General features: G+C 44.1%; 1 protein-coding gene across 2 annotated transcripts in view; it reads left to right on the top strand.

Annotated features, from left to right (window-relative positions):
* The first annotated feature begins 9,153 nt into the window (after positions 1-9,153).
* EGFL6 (EGF like domain multiple 6) overlaps positions 9,154-22,277 on the top strand; it is a 50,242-nt gene continuing 37,118 nt past the window's right edge. For both annotated transcript variants that reach the window (XM_071220306.1, XM_045203191.2), the window contains exon 1: positions 9,154-9,355. In XM_071220306.1, the coding sequence (XP_071076407.1) occupies positions 9,282-9,355 (74 nt within the window). In that variant the 5' untranslated portion in view covers positions 9,154-9,281. The remainder of the gene's footprint in view (positions 9,356-22,277) is intronic.

Genomic DNA, 22,277 nt, shown 5'->3' with positions numbered 1-22,277 from the left:
TGCACGGCCGTTTCACATGAGCTCCGATGTCACATCTGTAGGCACACGTGCAGTCATTAATAGCCCTCCCCATTTGTCCAAAAGAATGTTTTCCTACTTTTAAGAAATCATTTAAAAATATTGCTTCGGAAGATATGATTTAGAACACAGATGTGGTTTAACTAAATGATGTATAAACCCAAATATGGACCAGTGACTTCACAAAAATGTCCAATTTGTTTTTCCATGCTTATAAAGCCAAATTAAGAAAAAGACCTATGTATATAACAGGCTGTCCAGCTTATTCAAAAAATCTTTCTGTAACTAGAAGCATAAGTTCCACTATGCGTGCATTTATTTACTTGTTTATTGTCTGTTTTTCTTTAGTGTAAGGAAGCTTTCTCTTGTCCACTGCTCTGTCCCACAGGTAGACGCTCAGTAAACATTTGTTGAATGAAAGAGCAAACAAAATCAACTTTTTAACAGTAAATTTCATGCACAGTTGAATATTTCCAGCAGAGCTATGTTGTATTGTTGGTTCCTGAATACGTGCAATCATGTGAAGTGTTTTAGTAATTAACGTGGATCCTCATGGAGCCCAGTAGCAAACAGGAGAGATCTTATTTTCATAATCTGAAACTTATCTAACATCAGCAAAATACTATTATGCATTCTCTTTTCTGTTTAGCCAAGATGGCAGCCTTGGAAATATATAATAAGTATCATATTGTATTTCTGTCATAAGCTTCTATTTACATGAATTCTTGTTCCCGGCATCCAAGCAGTACCTTGAGTTTGACAAAAGAAAGAAAAGCTAGAATTTACACACGTAGTAAATCTGTTATTTGGGGAATTTGTAGTGTATTTTGTTGTACTGAGAACAAAATGTGAAAGATGTTCTCTTCCCTTTCACACCATACAAATTTCACACTATACAAAAAGCACCGCCTCATGCTCACAAGGTCAGTAAAATGGAAGGTTGTGACCAAGTGATGAGTTTAGTATCAGGTTTATGGGTTTTATCCCCCGGATGCATCTCGCCAGATGACCACTTACCCGTCGAAAGGCCCGCCCAGTACCCCACTGTGCTCAAGGTGGCCACGGGGAACCTCAGAGCTCACACAGGTAATAAAATTGATGTTAAATGAACTTGAAAGGAGATTGCCTTTCCAAATGCGCGACAAGATGTAATTCAAAGTTTGTATGGAAATAGTTTCTAGCAGAATACATAGGCGTCTTATGTGAGGTTTCCCCAGAGGCAAGGAGGGCAATGCCAGTAGGTTACTTGGAGGATGAGCCCAGGAAATATTGGCCAAGAGAGGGGAAAGTGAGACAGGGAAGAGAAGGAAACCAAAAAAGTGTAAGCTGTCAAGCCACGTCCGCTCTGGGCATCTGGAGCTCAGTCCCCCTGGGGAACCCCGAGCGACTGCAGAGGATGCCTCAGAGTTCTCCTAAGGGGGGAGGTAGCTGGGATGTTGAGTCATCAGTGACTAAAAAATCCTCAGATAAAATGTTGCAGGTGTTCAAGGTAAGCAGCCTTTGGCAACTACAGTGGGCCCCCCTCAGCTGCAGTCTTGCTTCCCATGGTTTCACTTACATGCCGTCAACCATGGTCTGCAAATATTAAAAGGAAAATTCCAGAAATAAACAATTCATACATTTTAAATTGCATGCCATTCTGAACATACCATGATGAAACCTCACTCTATCCAGCTCTGTCCCTTATGGGACATGAATGATCCCTTTGTCCAGTGTATCCCATGTAAATGCCTGGAGACTAGGAGATATACAGTCTAGCTCTATTCTAGGGGGAAAAATCTTTGGTGTCCATCTAGCCATTCCCTGCCAGGGTCCTAACCAGCAGACAAGACATGGACAGGAACGGCATATGAGAGACAGAGCCCTTGAGAATAAGAGTGCAGGGACTGGGACACCCTATAGATGGTCACCTGAGGTTACAAAACACTAGCAAGCTGCAGGTCTGGGGAGGTACAGAAATTTCAGTACATGTGTATCATAATCCTGGCCACGTCTTTCTACATGATTTTCATTTTTGTCCCATCCATTCAATGAATACTCATTCAGTCATTCATCAAGCACTTACTAAGTGCCATGGTACCAGGCATTAGGCATACAAGGCTGAGCAGAGACAAAGTCCCAGCTTTCATGGAGATTTTATATGAATGGTTAACATGCCTATGCAGTAGATGTTATTAACTTTTTTAAAAAAAAGATTTTCTCTATTTGTTTTTAGAGAAGGGAGAAGGGAGGGAAAAAGAGAGGGAGAGAAACAGCAATGTGTGGTTGCCTCTTGTGCACCGCCCCCTCCACTGGGGACCTGGCCCACAACCCAGGCATGTGCCCTGACTGGGAATCAAACTGGCAACCCTTTGGTTCTCAGGCCAGCACTCAATCCACTGAGCCACACCAGCCAGAGCTATTACCTTCTATTTTAAAGATGAGGAACCTGAGGCACAGAGAGGCCAAACAACTTGCCCACAGTCACCCAGTCCAAGATCACAAAGCTGTTTGGCTCTCACATCCAAGGTCTGGATTATTCCCTCTGCTCTCCCCTTGCTACACTGGTTCTCTTTCTCTCCATCAATGCTGTAGCTACCTTAGTGCAGAGCAGGTCCATTTGTCTGAACTGTCACTGCAGCCTCCTGAGCCTCTGATTCTGGCCTTCAATCCATGGTCTCTGGAGAAGCCTTAGTGCTCTCAAACTCACATGTGGTCATGTATCATGTCACTACCCTGTTCAAAGTCCCCCAGTAGCTCCCATAGCCCTTAGGACAAAGCTTCCCATCATGGTAGGCCAGTGTTTCTCAACAGGATGGTACCACCCCTGAGGGTGTTTAGGAAATGTGCAGTGGGTTTGTAGATAGTCACAATGATTGGGGACACTAATGTTCTGAACGTTCGATCACCAACTCTGAGCATGGTGCCTGGCACCAAGTGGGTAATGAAGAAATTCATGTACAAGGTGGAATTAGAGCCAGAAGCAAAGCAGGATGGATCTCAGCTACAATAGAAGACACGGTTCATTCACTCATTTATCATCCATTTATTCATTGGATCAGGATTCCTTATTTGCTGAAATGAACCCAACTTTCCAATGTCAGATACATTCTTTGGGTCGTAGCTGAGTTTTCCCCCACCTTCCTGCCACAGAAAACATTAGAATCACAGAACTTTGGAGAAAGACATTTAAGGATCCAGAATCTTTGGCAAGCATAATATAGATGTGGAAAGGGAGGCCCAAAGGGGTGAACTGGCTTGCCCACGTTGAGGGAATTAGTGGTAGAACCCTGAACTAAATCCTGATCTCCTCGTTTCCAACCCTAGCTTCTTTGTAGCAAACGACGCTGCCTCACTCAAATGTAGCAGAGCTGTAGGCTAGGACAATGGGGTTTGGGGAAAGTTGTCATCTGCACAAATACAATTTGCAAGGTTTTCCATTTTCTGAAAATCTTTCCAACAACAGATCATTTTGTAATATAATTCATAAAAGTAGGGGATAATACAGGAATAAACATTTAAATGTACAGAACACAAAGAATTTATCTTCTTCCTTCCTTGTTTCTACAGCACCATGAAGTACTTCTGTTATGACTTATGCCATTAATTCTAATAATATATTTATATTCCTGTCGCCCAGGGCAAGGGACTATGTCTTCTTCATCTTCGTATCTCAGTTGAACACAGTGTCTAGCACGTGACTGGCGTGGATACAACAAATGTTTGTTAATGGAATGAATAAACCTGTAAACCATGTATGAGAACTTTTTGAAAATAGGGAGGTATATATGTAAAAAAGAAAGAAAAGAACAAAGAATTTTGTTTTAGGTGGTTTTGCTATGTTTATCTTTTAAAAAGAAGGATCGAAAAATGTACTTCCAATTTTATAGCGCACAGATTTCTCCATCAAAGTTTCCCAAATTAAGTTGGAGTGACGTTGAGTAAAGAGTCTTTATTTTTAAGGGCTGTCTGAACGAAGTTGCCTGGGTTTAGTTCTTGCAAATCATTATATAGGCTTTACGTAGGTAAAAATAAATAGACAAGCTTTGCCAAGTTATTATTACATTCAACTGTGAGCAGGAAAATAGCAAAGGATATTTACACACGGAACAGGAAGGAAGTGTACAGGATGGACTCACGCCATATGTGCTCCCAATAGAGACAAAAGAAAAGCCCCTGATGACTGAGTGCCCTAAGCTGGAAACCTAAGAAACTGGTAGAAGTGAAAGGAGATAACATTCACACAATGAAATTTCATTCACAGCAAGGGGATTTTTCTACATAATAGTGAGATGTAAAGGGTCATAGCCTCCCTTAAAAATCAGATGAAGGCCATGTTGTTTCTCTCCAGAACAGACTTCCCTGCATATAAAATGTTATTCACTGTTTCTGGTGGTGAATTGACCCCCCCCCCCCGCCCCCACCAGGTTATGCATCTGCTATGAAGAATGTTTGGTGGCAAAATTAATCTCCGATGAGGTCTGACTTCAAAATCCATGTTCTTTCTATTACATGGATAGGTGACCTCGGATGATATAGTTAACTACTGTAAGCCTCAAATTCCTCGTTTGTAAAACTGTGTAATAATATCTGCCTTATACGTGTCGTCAAGGGTAAATAACTACCCCTATAAAACGTCCAGCCTGTACTGATCATCCACAAATAGCAACTTCTTTTTCTTCCTGAAGGAGAAAGTGGAACGCTCTAAAAGCTGGCAAAATCTTTGAGGGGAAATGAATCAAGGTGTCACTTTTTTTCTCTTTTAATTTTATTTTAGTGATTCTCCCCACGAGGTGAGGGAGACTCATTACATCAAAGACAAGACTTTCTAAAAAATATGTGTTAATTGTCCAGCCCATGTCACCAGAGAGAGAAAAAGAAAACAGTATCTGGTAGACGCATTTCCACCAGGTGGTCCCCACTGCCTAGCACAGGGCTTGGAACTTTGTAGGTTCTAGTTAAAATGTTTGAGCAAGAATGGAGGGAGAGGACAAAGCGAGGGGGAAGGAAGGTGGTGTGAGGAAGAGAACGGAGACTGGACGTGGTTGGGATTTTGCTTCTACCATAGAGCTTCAAGAACAGGGTCCTTGACAGGCACAGAATAAAGGAAAACAATTTATATCTCAAGATACACCATACAGAATTGATACTGTGTGAAGGTGCGTACTATACAGAATGTAGCAGTGTCTGCATTGAGAAGCTCACACTTCATTGCCTCCTTTCATGGAACGAGAAGGAACGGAAAGAAGCAGGCTGGAAAAAAACCCACATCAATTTCTAGAGCATGTTGCTGGCCTACAGTAAACGTAGAAGATGACCAAAAGGTGCCATGGTCTCCCTCTGTAGGAATGATGGGGAAAATGTTATGAAGTCTGAGGGGGAGGACTATGTCATGGAAACACACAGAGGCGAACTCATCCTGTGTGCAGCCTTGGGCAGGGCACCTCATACACTGGACCTGAATTCTTCCATCTGTAAGAGGTCGGAGTTTGTCCAGATCAATGGCTCTTAGTCTTCGCTCTCCATGGAAACTACCTGAGGAAGTTCAAAATGCCCCCACGGCCAAGCCATAGTCCAGACATCAGAAACTCTTGAGGTGAGGTCCAGGCACCAGTAGTTTCTCTGCTCCCCAGATGATCCCACTGGGCAGCTGACCTTGAGAACTGCTGGTCCAGCTGGTCTCTACACCTCATCACCCTAAGAGGCTGTCAGACAAGCAACGTGACCATCACTTGGAGTTTTTGTAGTAATCAAGACTCGGGCCTCATTCCAAAGCTACACAATCAAAATCTCCATTTCAACAAGTCTCTCCCCCTCCCCAAGTAATTTGTATTGAAATTCAAAACCCTGGCCTAGGTATTCTATCCAGCTCTTTCAGCTGACAGTGCTTTGCCTCTGAATATATGTGTATATTCAGAAAGCACCAAAATATCCCATAATATCTGTTCTACACAGAGGGGAGGGGGCTAAGTGGAAATAGATTTGGAGAACAAAATGTAGCCCTGTAATAGGTGTGGATGATTTTATGAGATTGTTTCCAGGTTGCTTCTCTGTTCCTCATGCTACCTCATGGCACTTTCTTCCCCCCCAGCCCCAAATAATAGACAGGTTGGACGAGGAGGGTTTGACCTCTTCTGGATGTGTCCTGTCGGAATGTTCGTCATCTCCTTCAAGCCTACAGAAGGGAAGTCGACTCTGAAAAAAGCAAAGAGCAGAAACAGCCTCAAAGTGTTGAAAGTAAAGCTGGAAAGTGACAGATAAACATTATGCAAGATGCTCCTCCAACACTTGACAACTCAGGCTAAGAAAGCAGGATGGTCCCCACCGTTTAGGCTCATGTTTTGTTAGGATTTTTTTTTTTTTGAACATGGTGTATTTGGGGGAGGGAGTGGTCTCGATCTGACTTTTCAGTAAGAAGTGGCGTGGGCACAACCATACTTTTCAGTTCAATTCAATTGCTAGGCATGAGGTAGCCGCCAATGTGATGCCCCACCTGCCTCCTCCCAGGCCGGACAGCGCCAGGAGCACGTCAGTAGTCAGCACCTATGGGGTTCTTCTCCGCCCTCAGCGCAGGGGGCAGAAGTCCTACAGCACTCTGGTGGAAGCCTTCAGGCGGTGACTGAATGGAGATGGTGTCTAAATACCCCAGCTCGCTGGCCTTTCACACGAGATCACATGGAGGCGCATGTTCTAGGCTGGCTCTGGGAGGTGCCCAGCAGCATGAAGCTACAGTCGCACCAATGATACCTTGATCCACACCAGCTATTGTTTGCCTTCCCGCCCCAGATTCACTACCTCTTTCCCCTGCTAGGGCCTTCTGCTCCTCCACAACGAACTGTTGCCACTTCAGTCCTTGCCTCCGAGTCTGCTTGTGGGCAAACCCCACCCAAGACAAATTTTATATTCCATCTGCATTAGGATATTGGCAGCTATACAGTTCGTACCTTATATTCTTTCCTTTTAATTTTACTCTTTTCAGTAAATAAGACCAGTTATGGTATGAAGAGTTCGAAGGGTTTTGGTAACAGCCTTGACAAGACCATCTTGTACCTTCTTCCTGAAACTCATTTGACATCTGAAGTCGCAAAGGGGTAAGAAGATGAGAAAGGGGATGGGTGTTCAGGAAGTCGATGCCTGCAAAGTATTTAGGACAATGCCTGTCACTGTTGGCTATGAACAGCTCAATGGCCTAACTGGTTACTAACCAGGCATACTGAATCCATTAGGATGTCTTCAGTCGTAAAACAGGAGATTCCACATGGCTTACATTAGTAAGGACAGCTCTGGTGTAAACCAGGAAGCTGCAGCAAGACTTTTCCTCATCCTCTCCACATTTCATTGGCTGGAGTTATGGCATAAACCTGTCAACCGGTCATGGGCACCAAATCAATGCCAACAGGAATCCCCAGTTTGGGGTGTGGTGAAGAAGGAAACTGTATTCAGTGCAAAACAGCTCGATTATGATACAGCACGGCTGGGGAACGGGTCAATTGTGAAACAGCAGGGCTGTGAGGCAGCCCTGGGCCCAGGCTGCTTTCTGGCTACACGGCTCTGCTCTGCTGCAAGCCCTGCAGAGGTTGTGCTCATCCTTGGTGGAAAGGGAAAGTGCACTTCCTAAGCAGGAGGGCAGCTGGCTTATATGGACAGGAGTCCCCACCCCTGGTCCCTGAGTGGTGCATCCATGAGGACTCCAAATTCTCGTAGTTTGGCCCAAAAGGCACTGTCCTGATTGGTCAAAATAGAGCTGCTATGATCGGCCCCAGCTCCGATTGGATGGCGAAGGTCTCAGTGCTATTGGCTATAATAGGACTCCAGGAACGCCTTTATAAGGGCTGGCTCAGAGGGCAGAGACACAGTGCCTGCAGGCAGTTTCCTGCAGAGGCGGGTAGTTCAGTGCAGGCTTCTCCCTGAAGCATGGCTTGTGTGAGAGGCTCCTGCTTAGAAATGGCTGCAGGGCTCTCTTTTAAAAAAAGGATTGAGCTCATTTAGCCACCAGGAACCCTTCTTTGTAGTTGTGTTTTTCCCCCCTCAGGGTTCACAATCCCATTATAAAACCACAAATGAAGCTTATAATCAAGACAAACCTCCTCTTTCTCCATATTCTTCTTTATTTTATTTCTAACGCCAGGTCACAAGCATGTCAGCTATAGCTTGTGTAACACATCATCACAATAAGCCTTGGTAGCTTGACTGGCACCGCTGGCCTTTGCTGATATACACTAAGCTTGACGACTAGTGTTGCTCTAAGCTATAGGTCTGCAAGTTGGTCACGTAGCTGCGTTCTACCTGTCTCTCATTCTCCTTGAGCTATGCCACTGGCTGGGGCATACTCCTTTCTCAGGGAGAGACTCAGGTGTTTTAAGGCCTGGGCTTGGAACTGACCATAATGCTAGTGGTCAAAGCCTGTCACACAGTCAAGTCCAAAGCCAAAGTGTGGAGCCATAGGCTGTGCCTCCCGTGAAGACAAAGAGTGTGGATGCAGGGAGGGGGTGAAGGAGAGACTAATAACTCATTCTACTATAACAGGTTATCAAAATAAAGAACAAATGAAGTACCCAAGTGAATTCTCCAAACTCGCATAGCACTATGTTTCTGCCGTTAGTTTCTGCGCCGGTTACTGTATTACTGTATTGTCTGGGAGTTTCATGCGAGTGAGCTGTCAAAAATGAGCATGCCAGGTCACTTGTCAAAGGAAGGGGTTGCACAGGTGACTTTCCAGCTCCAGCAGCCCATGAATTGCAGTTTGTGGGTGAAAACCCACCAGTGTCGAAGTCTAAACAGAAATAGGATGGAAGTGTCATTGTGAACTGGCATGCTCAGTTCCTGCGTTGACTTCTCAACCGCATTCTTAAATCCTCCAGCGCAGGTATCACTGAAAGCTGCCCGTGTCTGAAATAGACGGCGATACAACTGGAGCGAAGTGAACTGAGTCTGGGTAAGTTGCTTGGTGAACACCAGCGGAGGATGAGCGAGCGTGCTGGAGGCGGGTCCCAGCCAGATGTGCATGGCCCGCCCCGCCCTCCCTTGCGCGCACCGACCCGGCTTCACCGCTGAGGAGCTGCAGCGGCCTGGCCAGGGCGCCCCCACCTCTCCAGGGGCCTCGAGCGCCCCCTGCGGCAGCCTCCCTCCCTGCCCCCGCAGGACCGGGCTGGGGAGGAGTGGAAGCCATAAGCAGAGCAGCAGAGAGAAGCTGCAGGTCCCCCCTGCTCTCCGTCCTGAGCCCTCCCTGGGGGCAGGAGGAGGAGCGTCAGGCGACAGCGGCAGAGAAAGGCCCCCTGGTGAAGATGCTGTTGCCCTGGGCCTTTGCGCTCCCGCTGCTGCTCCCCTGGGTGGCAGGTGGATCAGGGAACGCGGCCAGGTGAGTGGCTAGTGATCGCCCCCCACCACGCCTAAGCTCCCCACGGGGACTCCCACTCTTTGTCCCAGTCCCTCTCGGCCCTCCCCGCGGGTGTGTACGTGCTGAGACGGAATTTAACAAGGATGCCAGCCCTGGAGTGCCCACGGGCTTCTCTACAGTTCCCTTTGCATCCACGGCGCCCCACCTGACCATGTCTGGTGGTTCCAGGAGGAGGGAGGCTCTGTGTGCAGCCCCGTGGGTGCGGTCTGGCTTAGTGGTCTGCAAACATGTACCGTGTGCGAGTCTGTGGGTAAGTGGGTGGGTTTTGTCCCTGTGCGGTTTTGTGTTTTACACTCTCTCCAAACGGCGCTGATTGTCAGTCACTAGTTTTGCTGGGGAAAGAGGGAAAGAAAGTGGGGAGGACCAGGACTAAGCGCTTACCTTTTGTGGGCTGAGGCCACTGTGAAGAGGGTTCCTCTTCTCAGCGGCTTTCTGATTTGGGTTGATGAACTGGAAGGAAAGAACATAGTTGCCAGACGGAATCAACTCACTCTTCTTGCTGTGGCAGTTCAGAATCTGAGGATGTTTCTTTACTCCCCATAACCTTTTCTAAGCCCTGAAACGTTTTTGCAGAGATCAGCAAACCCACTTAAGAAATATACACTTGTAGGAAACACTTTTGGACTATTAACCCATTTAAAGCCCCATAACTGCTCTCTATGGAAGGTACTAGTATTATCATCCTCCTGTTGTAGAGCAGAAAAATGAGGCACAGAAAGGGGGGCAAATGCACAAGAAGGCACAACCAGGAACTGATGGCCCCAGCATTCAAACCCAGGCAGACTGGCCCAGAACCCCTCCTCTGCCCCAATCGTTAGGGCAGTCTTTTGAGAGTCACTCACTGGAAAAGGGTTCGTGGTTCCCTGGCTGTGATGTCTTGCTTTCTGAGGTGTCCGCTAGAGCAGCGCTTCTCCACTGTGGCTGCAATGGACACAGGCTCTTCTGTGGATTGTGGCATTTTTAGCAGCAGCATCTGTAGTGCCTCTACCCTCTAGATGCCAATAGCAATCTCCCCAAGTTGGGACAACCAAAAAAATGTCCCCGGATATTGTCATGGGTCCCCTGGGGGCAGGAAGCAGAATCACCTTTAGCTGAGTGACAACCACGTCGCTATTGAGATCTTTTAGTGGACAGTTCCTGGGACAGCAGGCCGAGAGCTTTGTTTCAGTACAGGCTTCTTTAAGGTGAGCCTGTCTGTGTGTGACTTAGAGGAAAAACGGCTTAAGAGGCCGCCAGAGTATTAAGGGATTTGGGAGTTCAAAGAGAACAAACCCCAAATCAGGTTCTTAGAATGTATGGTCACAAGTTTCAATTTCCTTTTTGTGATAAAAATGTGAGCAGATGTCATTTGCTCATAATCGCATTGTACTGGAAGGCAGCAGTTCTTTTATTGCTAGAAAGCCCACTTAAGGAAGACCAGGTGCACTCTGGTTGGTGTGGCTCATTGGGTTGAGCACAGGCCTGTGAACCGAAGGGCCGCAGGTTTGATTCCCAGTCAGGTGCCTGGGTTGTGGGCCAGGTCCCCAGTTGGGGGCGTGCAAGAGGCAACCACACATTGATGTTTCTCTCCCTCCTTTTCTTTTTCTCTCCCTTCCCCTCTTTCTAAAAATAACTAAATAAAATCTTAAAAAAAAAAAAAGACCAAGTGCTCTTTGGAGATGAGATTACCAGTTCTCTAGCAACCAGCAAACTGACCTCCAGGAGCATCACTCTCAAAATGCCACCAAATTAAATGAAAAGCCAAAAACCTCCCAAATAACCCAAAGAATGTTAAAATGCAGAATCCATGTCAAGATCCCACACTTTTCAAGATGTGAAACGTCATTTCTTTACACTGGATCAGGTTCACCAGTGAGTGTGCTTATTATATCCTCAACATGCTTGGAAATTTCGAGTGGTCAGCTCTTCAAGGAACTGGCAGGAACTGTGTTTAATCAGCTCCAGACTCCCAGTTATGGGGACATGCTAACAGAAAAGGCTAGGCGTTGACTGCACAGAAGTATGTCTACTGATTATTTGCTGAGGTTTCACAACTTACAGCAAAAATTGCCCCTGTTCTAGAGAGATTTTTAATATAATTACCAGGTTTTTTTAATTGAAAAAGTTCACCATAATTTTAGTGACCAAGAAAATTATATGCCTCTTAAATGGTGCTTAGCACATAGTAGACAATTAACACTCATCAAATAAATAAATCATTAGCAGCATGCATTCTTGTGGTCTTAAGCATCAATATTTGGCTTGAACTCCAGACTTATATAAGGTCTTTAGGCATTGGGACAATTTAGATGCTCTAGACCTGCTTTGTCTATTCCAGCTCTCCCATATTCCCCTGCTTCTACTACAATTCTCCATTCTCTCCCATAACTCCATTCTCTCCTATAGTACTCTGCTGCTACCACAATCCTATTCTCTTCCATAATTCCATTCTCTCCCATAGTACTCTGACACTCCCATAATCCCATTCTCACCATTAATCTCATTCCTTCCCATAACTCTCCCTTCTCTGATAATTCCATTCTCTCCCATAGTCCTTTGCTTATCCCATAATCTCATTCTCCTAATTCCCTGCTTCTCCCACAATTTTCCCTGCTTTCTCATAATCCCATTTCCTCTCAGTTCTCTGCTTCTCCCAAAATTCCATTTTCTCCCATAGTTCTCTGCTCATATGATCCCATTTTCTCCGATAATCCCATTCTCACCCATAGTTCTCTGCTTCTCCCACAATTCTTCATGCTCTCATAATCTTATTCTCTACCATAATTAGTTCCCTATTTACCCCAATAATCCCATTCTGTCCCATAATACCATTCCCTCACATAGATTTCTACTTTTCCCATAATCCCATTATCTCCCATAGTTCCCTGTTTCTCCCATAGCAGTCAGTTCTGTACTTCTCCCATAATTCCATTCTCTCACATAATATTGTGCTACTCCCATAATTCCACTCTCCCATAATTTCCTGCTTCTCCTATAAGTCTCGATTCTTTCCCATAATTACCTGATTTTCCCATAATTCCATTTTCTCTCACAATTTTATCCTCCTACAATTCTCAATTCTCTCCCATAATCCCATTATTTCCCATAGTTCCCTGCTTCTTGCTGAATCCCATCATCACCCATAATTCTCCATTCTCATAATCCCATTCCCTTTCATAGTTCTCTACTTCCCCCTTAATCCCATTCTCATTGTTCCTGGCTTCTCCTATAATTCCATTTTGTCCCATAGTTCTCTGCTTCACTAATCATTTTATATCAATATCTGTTGAAATGATAATGTTGTAGATATTAGATAAAACATATTCCTAAGGTTTATTTCACCCCTTTTATATTTTTAAAAATATGGCTACTAGAAAATTTTAAATGCTATATGTGGCTGTTATATTTCTATTGGAAAGTGTTAGTATAGAACATTTATGGATCTGAACTCTAGGTCCTAAGTCTGGCATCATTTAGCCATGGGCATATAAGGTAAATGTTACTAACTTTGCTTAGCTGAGACTCAAGTTTGGAGCAAGTCTCTACTTAAAATATATTTCTGCTATCTGCTTTTTCTCTATTGAATTAAAGTACAAATAATGCGAGAGGTTGAAGGAATGACTGGGTTCGTGCAGAGGGTCTGCACTCAAGGTTTGCTTTCTGCAAACCGCCCCCTGCATGGAGAATTGGTTCTTGTCAGAGCCATTAAGGAAGTGCCATTGTAACAATTTAGCAGAAATTTAGTGGCTTAAAATAACACAAATTTATTATCTTACAATTCTGGAGGTCAGAATTTCAAATTGAGTCTTATGAAGCTAAAATGTAGGTATTGGCAGGGGTCGTTCCTTCTGGGGGCTCCAGCGAAGAATGGGTTCCTTGTCTCCTATAGCTTTGAAAGGTTTCTAAAAGTCTTTCAGCTTGTAAGCGCATCACTCCAATCTCCTTCCTTCATCAAATGGCCTTTTCTCTGGCTCACAGTCATCTTTCTCCCTCAGAGAAGAACCCATCTGATTATACCAGGCCCACCCAGCTAATCCAGGGTGATTTCCCCATCTCAAAATTGTTAATTTGACCGCATCTGCAAAGTCCTTTGTGCCATTTAAGGTAACATTCACAGGTTGCAGAGATCAGGGCGCGGACATCTTTGGGGGGAGGGCATTATTCAACCTTCCACAGGAAGCCTGAGCCATGAGTCTGTTGTTTTAGACGTATGGGCTAGATCTTATTTTTCCACATGATTTTAGTGGTTCGTAAGTAGTTGGCATGTCATTTATTTATTCTTAAAACCAGAATTTGTGGGAATAAAGTCAAAACTGAAGAGCTGAGTGTTTCTAAGAAATAGTGACCATGAAGTGTCCAATGACAACATAGAAATTATTTCTGAGCAACCTTATTTCAATTGTTCCATTGGCTTGGAAGGTATTCCGGTCCTATTTATATGTGATTTATGCATATAAACCAAGGTTAGGTAAACATACATTGAGAATAAGTATATTATCTAGTCTTCATAAATCAGATTGGCATTCAACAAATATTACAAATATTGTTGAGACCCTACTATGTATAACACTTTTCACTGTGATTTCAGTCAATTCTCTCATTGACCCCCAGAAATAGATAGTGTGTCTATTTGCCAGTCAATGGGGAGGAAAAACTTGAAATGAAATGATTTCCCCAAACTGCATTCGGTTTGGTCTTCTGCTCTAAGAACAGGGACCTTCCACTATAGGCCTCATCTTATTGTTTCACTTTATTGCACTTTGCAGATACTGCATTTTCATTGACAAGAGGCAAGGCCTCCCCCAGCCATCAGATGATGAGTTGCTGAAGCATCAGATGATGGTTGGCATATTTGAGCAATAAAGTATTTTTTAATTACAGTGTGTACATTTCTTTTTTAGACATAGTACTGTCACATACTTAACAGGCTACAGGATAGTGTAAACATAACCTATATGCACTGGGAAACCCACAAATTCAGGTTATTCTCTTTATCATGATATTCGCTTCATTGTGGTGGTCTGGAATCGAGCCCACACTATCTCTGAGGTGAGCCTGGATTCCAAATGGATTTGCCCCCCAAATGAACATATGAAAGCTGAAATTTTTTCAAAGTGCTTTCACACACATTATCACCAATGATTCTCTTACCTTGACTCTGCCCAGCACAATCAAGGGAGTGTAGACTAAGTGGGAATTCCTGATGCTCCACGCTCCCAACACCACCACCTTCCTCTAAATTTACATTCTCTCAGAAGCAGACTCAGACTAGGATTTGAGTGTGAATGGTATATTTGGGAGGTGGCTCCACCCCAGGAAGTTCTAATAGGGAAGCCAGGAAGTGGGACAGAGAAGGGAAAGAAGTGTTACAAGAAAGAGTTACCGCCCTGGCTGGGTGGCTTAATTAGTTGAAACATCCTCCCATACAACAAAAGCTTCCATCCCCAGTCAGGGTGTGTACAGGAGGCAAGTGATCATTATTTCTCTCTCTCTCTCTCTCTCTCATCAATTAAAACATATCCTTGGATGAGGATTTAAAAAAAAGTTACCACTGTCATTTCACCCTGCTGAGGAGACAGGAGGACATGAGCCTCAGAATGTGAGGGTACCTAATATAAGATGGGAGAGAAGGCAAGTATTCCAGTGCTCAGTGCATGGTAGGTATTGCATAGGAATAAATGAATGGCTGGCTGAGTAGATACATATCTGCAAAAGGAATGTAAATGGAAGGCTTTGGCCCAAAATGCAGAGAGAATTGGCCAGCATCTGGGGTCATGAGCCCAGTGGCTGCCAAGGGGTCAAGAAGACAGGCTGGAGCCAGGCTGTGAGGAACCCCGTATGTCAAGCCAAGGAGCTTGGACTTTGTTCTGAGAGCAACAGAAAGCAAAGCAGGGCATCGCAGGCTCTGTGTTCTTTGAAGATCATGACGCATGCATGCTCATCACACAACTGCACAGAATTATCATTAAGGTAGTGAGTCATAGTTTAGTTTAATGGCCGGCATTTTTCTCTCTTACTGTACATAATAATAGTGTGCCTATAATCCATGGCATCTCAGATTTGATGAATACGAAAGCAAACTGAAAAATCAAGGTACCACCCTGGCCAGGTAGCCCAGTTGGTTAGAGGCTCGTCCCCTGATACACCAACATTGTGGGTTCCATCCCTGGTCAGGGCACATAAAAGAAGCAACCAATGAATGCAGAAATAAGTGGAACAACAAATTGATGTTTCTTTCTCTCTCTCCTCCTTTTTCTCTTCCCTCTCCCTCTCTCTCTCTCTCTCTCTCATATCAATGCATAAAAAATATTTTTTAAATCAAGGTACCATAGCTACAAACATCCTTACAAAGATCATTACCTTGCTCTTCAAGTATCCTCTCTGCTTGGTTTCTGGGCACCATATATATTAGTTATCTATTGCTATTTAACAAAACACCCCAAAACCTAGTGGCTTAAAACAATATGTATTACCTCACACAGTTTCTGCAAGGCGGGAATTCAGGAGCATTTTAGCTGCATCGGGCTAGGGGTTTTCATTAGGCTGCAGTCCAGTCGTTGCCTGCACTCCAGCTGGAGAATCTGCTTTGAAAATGATGCGTTCACATGGCTGTGGGCAGAAGGCCTCAGGTCTCATCCATGGGGCTCTTTGAGTGTCCTCATGCCATGTCAGGTGACTTCCCTCATAGCAAAGCCTCCTATCGTCTATTCTCAGCCATTACCCTCCAGCATTCCCACTGTGTTCTCTTTGTCAGAAGCCAGGCACTAAGTACAGTCCTGCATGAGCGGAGGGGAACGAAGCTTTATTTTCGTGGGCAAATTTTAAAACCAATACACCACACATGCTGGGTTTCCTCCTCCCACACTGGCTACTCCTCTCCAACCTCTTCTCCCAGCCTCCATTTCCAGAGATCAGTCTCTGGCCCTGTTTTCTCCTTTATCTGTACCCTGTCCAGTCCTAGTGCTTTCAATACATCGATATGCAGATTATGCAAACCAGGAATCTCATGCCCCAGGCTCTCACTGAGCTTAGGACATCTAAAACTGAATTCTTGATCAGCTCTCTGGAACCCGCTGGCCCCCACCTCACCCCTTCTGCCTATCCCAGAACAAACTGCATGCAAGCTGATTCAAGCCAGAAACCTGGGCATCATTCCTGACAACTTGCTCTGCCTCCCCACATGTATTGAACATGGTACAAATTCCTGTTACCCACTGCGTTTCAAGTCCATCTCCCCTCCCTTCTGCCTCCACCACCCAGCCACCCAGCCGCGTTACCATCGTCTCACGTAAACCCTCACAATAGCTTCCACTTGCTGCTGCTTTTGCTTTCTCCAGTCTACAGCCCAAAGTGTTGCTCTTAAAATTTAAATCAGATCACGTCAGCCCTTTTCCCTAAAGCCTTTCAGTGACTTTCCATGGGATTAAGAATAAAATCTGTTCTATTTAAAATGGTGTGAAAGGGCCTGCTTGATCTAGCCTTTTCCTACTTCTCTAATTCCATTTTATGTCATTCTCCCCCACGTTCACTATGAACGGATGAATGTGATGGAAAATAAATGTAGCAGCCTTGATAACACTGGATTTTTGGACTGCCTTCCCTTCCTTGTCTCACTATCCCACTGCCCTATCAATCTTCCCTTCACTTCATCAATAAACCACTTGCATTCAAATTCTTGTCTCATGGTCTACTTCTGGGGGAGCCCAAACTAACGCTCTCCTCTTCCCCAATTTCCACCTAACTCCTGAGCTTGGAAGATAAATGAGAGAAATAGAGGGAGCAATGGGAAGTGCCAAGTTTTGTCCTATGGCATGGGGAATTTGAAGATGCCTCAGTACACACTGTGGACCAGAGAGCTTGGTAGCCTATACGTTCGGGAAGGTGAGATGTGTTGGGTATCCCTGGGCCTGTTGTACTTGGACTCTGTATCCTGAACATGGATAGAAACCCAGAATTAATCTTAACTCGTTAGGTACAATGGACTTGCCATACTGGGACCTATGAACAAAAGAAAGCAAAAATCAAAAATGAAAAAAAAAAACACCCATCATGGTTGGACCATGTTAGCCCGATTTAGAAAAAAATTATTTTATTTGCTTGGCAATATTTAAATCGATTTAGACATCAGTAAAAGAAGTTTTAACTTTCAATTTGTCTTGGAGAGTATCATGAAGTTTCCTGGAACCATAAACATACAGAGAATTCTGGCACAGTATATTTTTGCAGAAAATAAGGAATCCCAAGAAGAAATACTATACTACTTACACAATCTGTGGAATGTTTTTAAATTAACTTCAGCTGTGGAGACAGCGATTTTCTGATTAATTTGATCAATGTAGACAGCGAACTGTACAGTGCATTAGAAGAAATCTGGCAGTTCAGCATTTAGCTCAGACTCCCACAGCTCAGGGCCTCCTCTCCACAGAGACTTGCTCACCTACAGTTAATACTTCCCTGCCCTAGGTCCAGGCTCCCTAGGCCTTCTCTGTGCTAAACGTTGTTTAAGAAGAGAGATCAGAGACAGAGAGAGTAAGAGAGAGAAGCTGGCCAGCCCAGCCGGACCTCCCAAGGTGGCAGAGGGCAGAGGATGTTGGTGGGGTCATTTCCGTTTAAGGTCAGGAGTTCTTTTTCTAGGTTCACAAACTCCTTTTAATTGATGACTCCAGGTTTATCAGGTTCCATGGGGTTGGGTCAATCCAGCCAGATACATAAAAGCTCCTTATACTCAGACATCTGTTAAATTCCAATGTTAACCATGTTTCCTTGATACTCCCAGAATGCACTGCTCCAATGTTATATGAAGTCTGTCTGGAAAAAATCCACCATTGTTAATATAATGAGAATGGTTTGTGTGACATCGATGTAACCTGGCAGCCAAGGAGAGTGAACTGCAATGTGCATGCGTGAACAATGACAACTTCACTGTACTAGCCAATGAGGGTGGTGGGTGCCATTGAGCGAGCCTGTGTACGGTGTGGTTGTCACATTCAAAATGACTGAGTAGAGCAACAAATCTGTATCCAATTTTGAGTTAAGCTTGAATATTTGTCCGTGGATGCTGTTTGGATGATTCAGGAGGCTTTCGGGGATGATGTAATGAATGCAGCACAAATAAAAGTGTGGCACAAATGCTTCAAAGATGGTCGAGAATCTGTTGAAAGTGATCTCTGTTCTGAAAGGCCTGCAACAAGCAGAACACCTGAGAGTCTTGAACGTGTACGGGCTGCAACGAACAGAGATCAACAACTGACAGTGTGAGAACTAGAGGCTGGTCTGGGGATTCCAAAAGCTACTGTGTCCGAGATTTCGACGCAGGGTCTTGGCATGAAATGCGAGAACTGTGTGAGGTCCCAAGGTGCCTACTTTGAAGGGGAATGAGACGTCATTGCCCTATGTACAATGTTTCTTGTATCTTCTTCAATAAATAGAAAGAAATGGTTCTTCAAATACTACCGTGTTGATCATGGTAGGCAAACTTGTACATCAAACCATCTGAAAATCTCAGTGGCTGAACACAGTTAGTTTCCTTCTTTGCCTACCTCTGAGTCCAAGGCATATTTCAAAGAGGACTGCATGCCTTCATACAAGGCCAGGCTCCATCCATCTTGTGAGACACCATCTTCCTCCAGGTCTGCAGACTTCTCTTTACTCTTTAGTCAATGGGTTGATGGAAAGGATCACTTGGGAGGCATTGTAAGCTGGATTGCAGGTGCTCTATTCATATTCCATTGGCCAAAACCAGTCATGTGACCCCAACTAACTGGCAGGCTGCCTGGGAAGTACAGTATAGCTTTGTGCCCAAGAGCACTTAACCTTCTTTTCCATGACTGTTAAATTGCAACAACATAGGAAATTAAAGATATTTGGCCATTTTTAACGTTAGAAAATGGCAGTTTCATATAGTTTAACCTAATAGTTTATGGCCCTGATCCAGAATACTCACAACCAGATATTAAAGTAAAATAATTATTGAATTAGTGATGTGAAAGTTTATGAGTGGGCATGGTACTGGGGCAAAGGCAAGAGAGGCTGCTGGGAAAATAATTTGAATCATTTGCTAACATTGACATGGAATGGCGTGTGAGAACTATGTAAAAACTAAAAGTTAAAGCTTTCTTTTTAGCACTTTTTAAAGAGATTTTATAAGATAGTGTGTCCTGCTGTTATTGTCAATATCATCCTTGCCTATGCTGCATTCCTTTCTTCCCCTCGATAATATTGTTTCAATTTAAACAAAAACATTTCATAATTACTTTTCTTTTTATTCATAATTTTAAATAGCTGCACATGTGCATTAAAAAAAACTGCCAAGCATAGAATGCAGAGCTGGACTCTTGGCATAATAAATCAATTTCCCCTGGCATCTATAAATCAGCAGGTAATTACTAGCAATTCTGTCCAGTAGGGAATTCCCTCCTTTAAACTCTTTTTCCATTTTCGTGACCAGATGTAGAATCTGGTGACCTGATGATCAAACCAGTAAAATCCCACTGGTAGCTGTCCCTTTGAAGCTCTCTCTCAAAACTAGGTGAATACGCAGATGGCACACCCATTAATTAAAAGGCAGGTTGCTCATTTATGGACTCGCATGGTTCTCTGACGGTGTTTCCTTCAGTGTTGTTTGAAGCTGCTTGGTCGTCTTTAGCAAATATGCGCAGAGCGTGTTGCTGCATCTACGGGGCAGCTGGAGGCTGAGCCAGTGTTTGCTGATTTGTATAGTTGCCCAAACATCACAATCCATTTTATAGTTCCTAATCATGAGCTGATTCTTAACTATTGTTTTCACGTTTCAAACAAATGAGACTAAGACTAGATTGAAGGACAATTTTCTGATTTCTTCTAACAAAGCTTGAATCCTAAGATGCATTTGTGACTGGGCAAGGAATTTCTTACAGCGAATGAGAAATCTTACTTTATTAACAAGTTTTCGATGGCCCAAATGTTACTCATTAACATTTTGGACGGTTTTACAAGTGATACTTTGTACCATGTGAAAAACGATGACTTGGGGGAAATTAATACACCTCAGATTTCTCAGTTTCACCTTTTCACCTCTAGGCACGCATGTGAAAGCAATAAAACTCGAGAAGGAGGATGGCTCTGGAGAGTTGTGGTAATGTGCAAGCAGTGTATGAATTTCATCTTCTGGTGACTTTCTCCTGTTAGTTAACCTCAGGCAGTGTTCTGCATAATCAACAATCGTTGACTTTGCCTGATACATATGAAATGGCTTTGGCCACCTGTGTAGGGGACCCTGGGCTCTTTTAAAAATTTCTAATTAGACTTTTTGAAAAATATCATATTTCAACAAATTTCACTTTGTTTTTGTGTGGTTTCACATGTAACAGTTTTAGTAATTTTGTTAGAGCTTATCAAGTTCACCATAGTTCTATGGAGGCTGGTTTGTGTTTTCTTGACTCTTTGAAATTTCCAACTGCTTGAAATCCCTCCATAACTCTCCGAAACTCTCAGGATAGATGGACAAAATGTTTCACATGGATCCAGGTCTTTTCTTTCTGGCGCCTGCTAATCTCCCCGCTCCTTCTCCATTCTACTATTCTCTCTGCCTCCCTTCCCACTCCCCTAGTCCAAAGACACACTACTTTCTATGCTCGAGTTGGTAGGCCACCAACTCATGTTCTTAGTGCCTCCATCCTTGATACAAACTGTTTTCTCTGCCTGGAACACCTTCCTCACTAAACAGACTCCTCCCTTGCATGTGGGTAAGCTCCACCAGTCACCAGAACTGATATCAAGCCCAATTTCCTCCAGAAAACCCCTTGATGCAGGCATTCCAGGGGCCCAGGGACCCAAGAGTCTGGGCCACTGTAGGTTCTTGGCTTCGTGAAAGAAAAGAATTCAAAGACAAGCCAGCATAGAGTTTAAAGTGAAAGAGAGTTTACTAGTGAAGCAGTGAGACAGAGAGTGGCTACCCCACAGACAGAGCATCCCCTCCCTAGTGGGATTTACTACTTTTATTGCTGCTCATTTAATCGAGGTGTAGGACATTCAATAAGGGGAAGGAGGAATATTCAGGATCTGTCCATGAAAGGGGTAGAGATTTCTGGCAAGAGTCCTGGTGGCCATGTTGTGTCCTTTTATAGGCTTTCTGGTTTCCAGTCACAGTGGCTCTGGTGTGTCATTTAGCATGCTAATATATTACAATGAGATAATGAGGCTAGGGGGTCACCCTAAGGTGAAACTAGTTGCCAGGTTGGATCGAGTTGGCCCCTGCCAGTTCTAACCATAAATCCATTGGAGGTTTGTCTTAGTATCTCCTTGATAGTCCTTGTAGCGCTTACTGATTACAGCCGTTTTGCCACATACCCTAACTCACCCTCGCCCACCCACCTCAGCCTAACAGCTCCGTAAGCTTCCTCTAGCTCCTGCGAATTTACTCCTTTGGCAGGATTCATCATCCTTCCAAAGTACGCGGAAGTAATTAATCCACTCACTTGCCCATCTTCATCCCTACACTACAAATTCTCTGCGGGAAGGGGCTCTTCTTATATACCTCTAGATTCGAAGTGCCTGGTACAGTGCCTGGCATGTAATTACCTAATAAATTTGGGGTGGCTAAATGGATAGATGGATGGATGAATAGTGTAGAGCAAGAAAAAGATTTTTTCCTGGACTCTTGTAGTTTCTTGGCTGAGACCCTCCCTCCACCATAGATTAACAGGAGGAAAATCAAACAAATTGAATAACATGGATACCTCCTGTGTACATGGGAGAGACCCAGGTAAACTGAGTACTCCTGAAACGGCCCAAGCCGCCACCTTAAATATCATACATACCCTTTAAAGGCAAAAGAAGTTGTTGTGGGGGCGGAGGGGGATAAGGTCAGTTAGGGAGGTTGTTAGGCAAAACACAGTAAACAAGGGTAAGGTGTAATGCAAATTTA

This window comes from Desmodus rotundus, chromosome X (assembly GCF_022682495.2).
Source record: "Desmodus rotundus isolate HL8 chromosome X, HLdesRot8A.1, whole genome shotgun sequence".
Lineage (NCBI taxonomy): Eukaryota > Metazoa > Chordata > Mammalia > Chiroptera > Phyllostomidae > Desmodus > Desmodus rotundus.
This window is presented reverse-complemented; position numbering and strand designations above follow the sequence as displayed.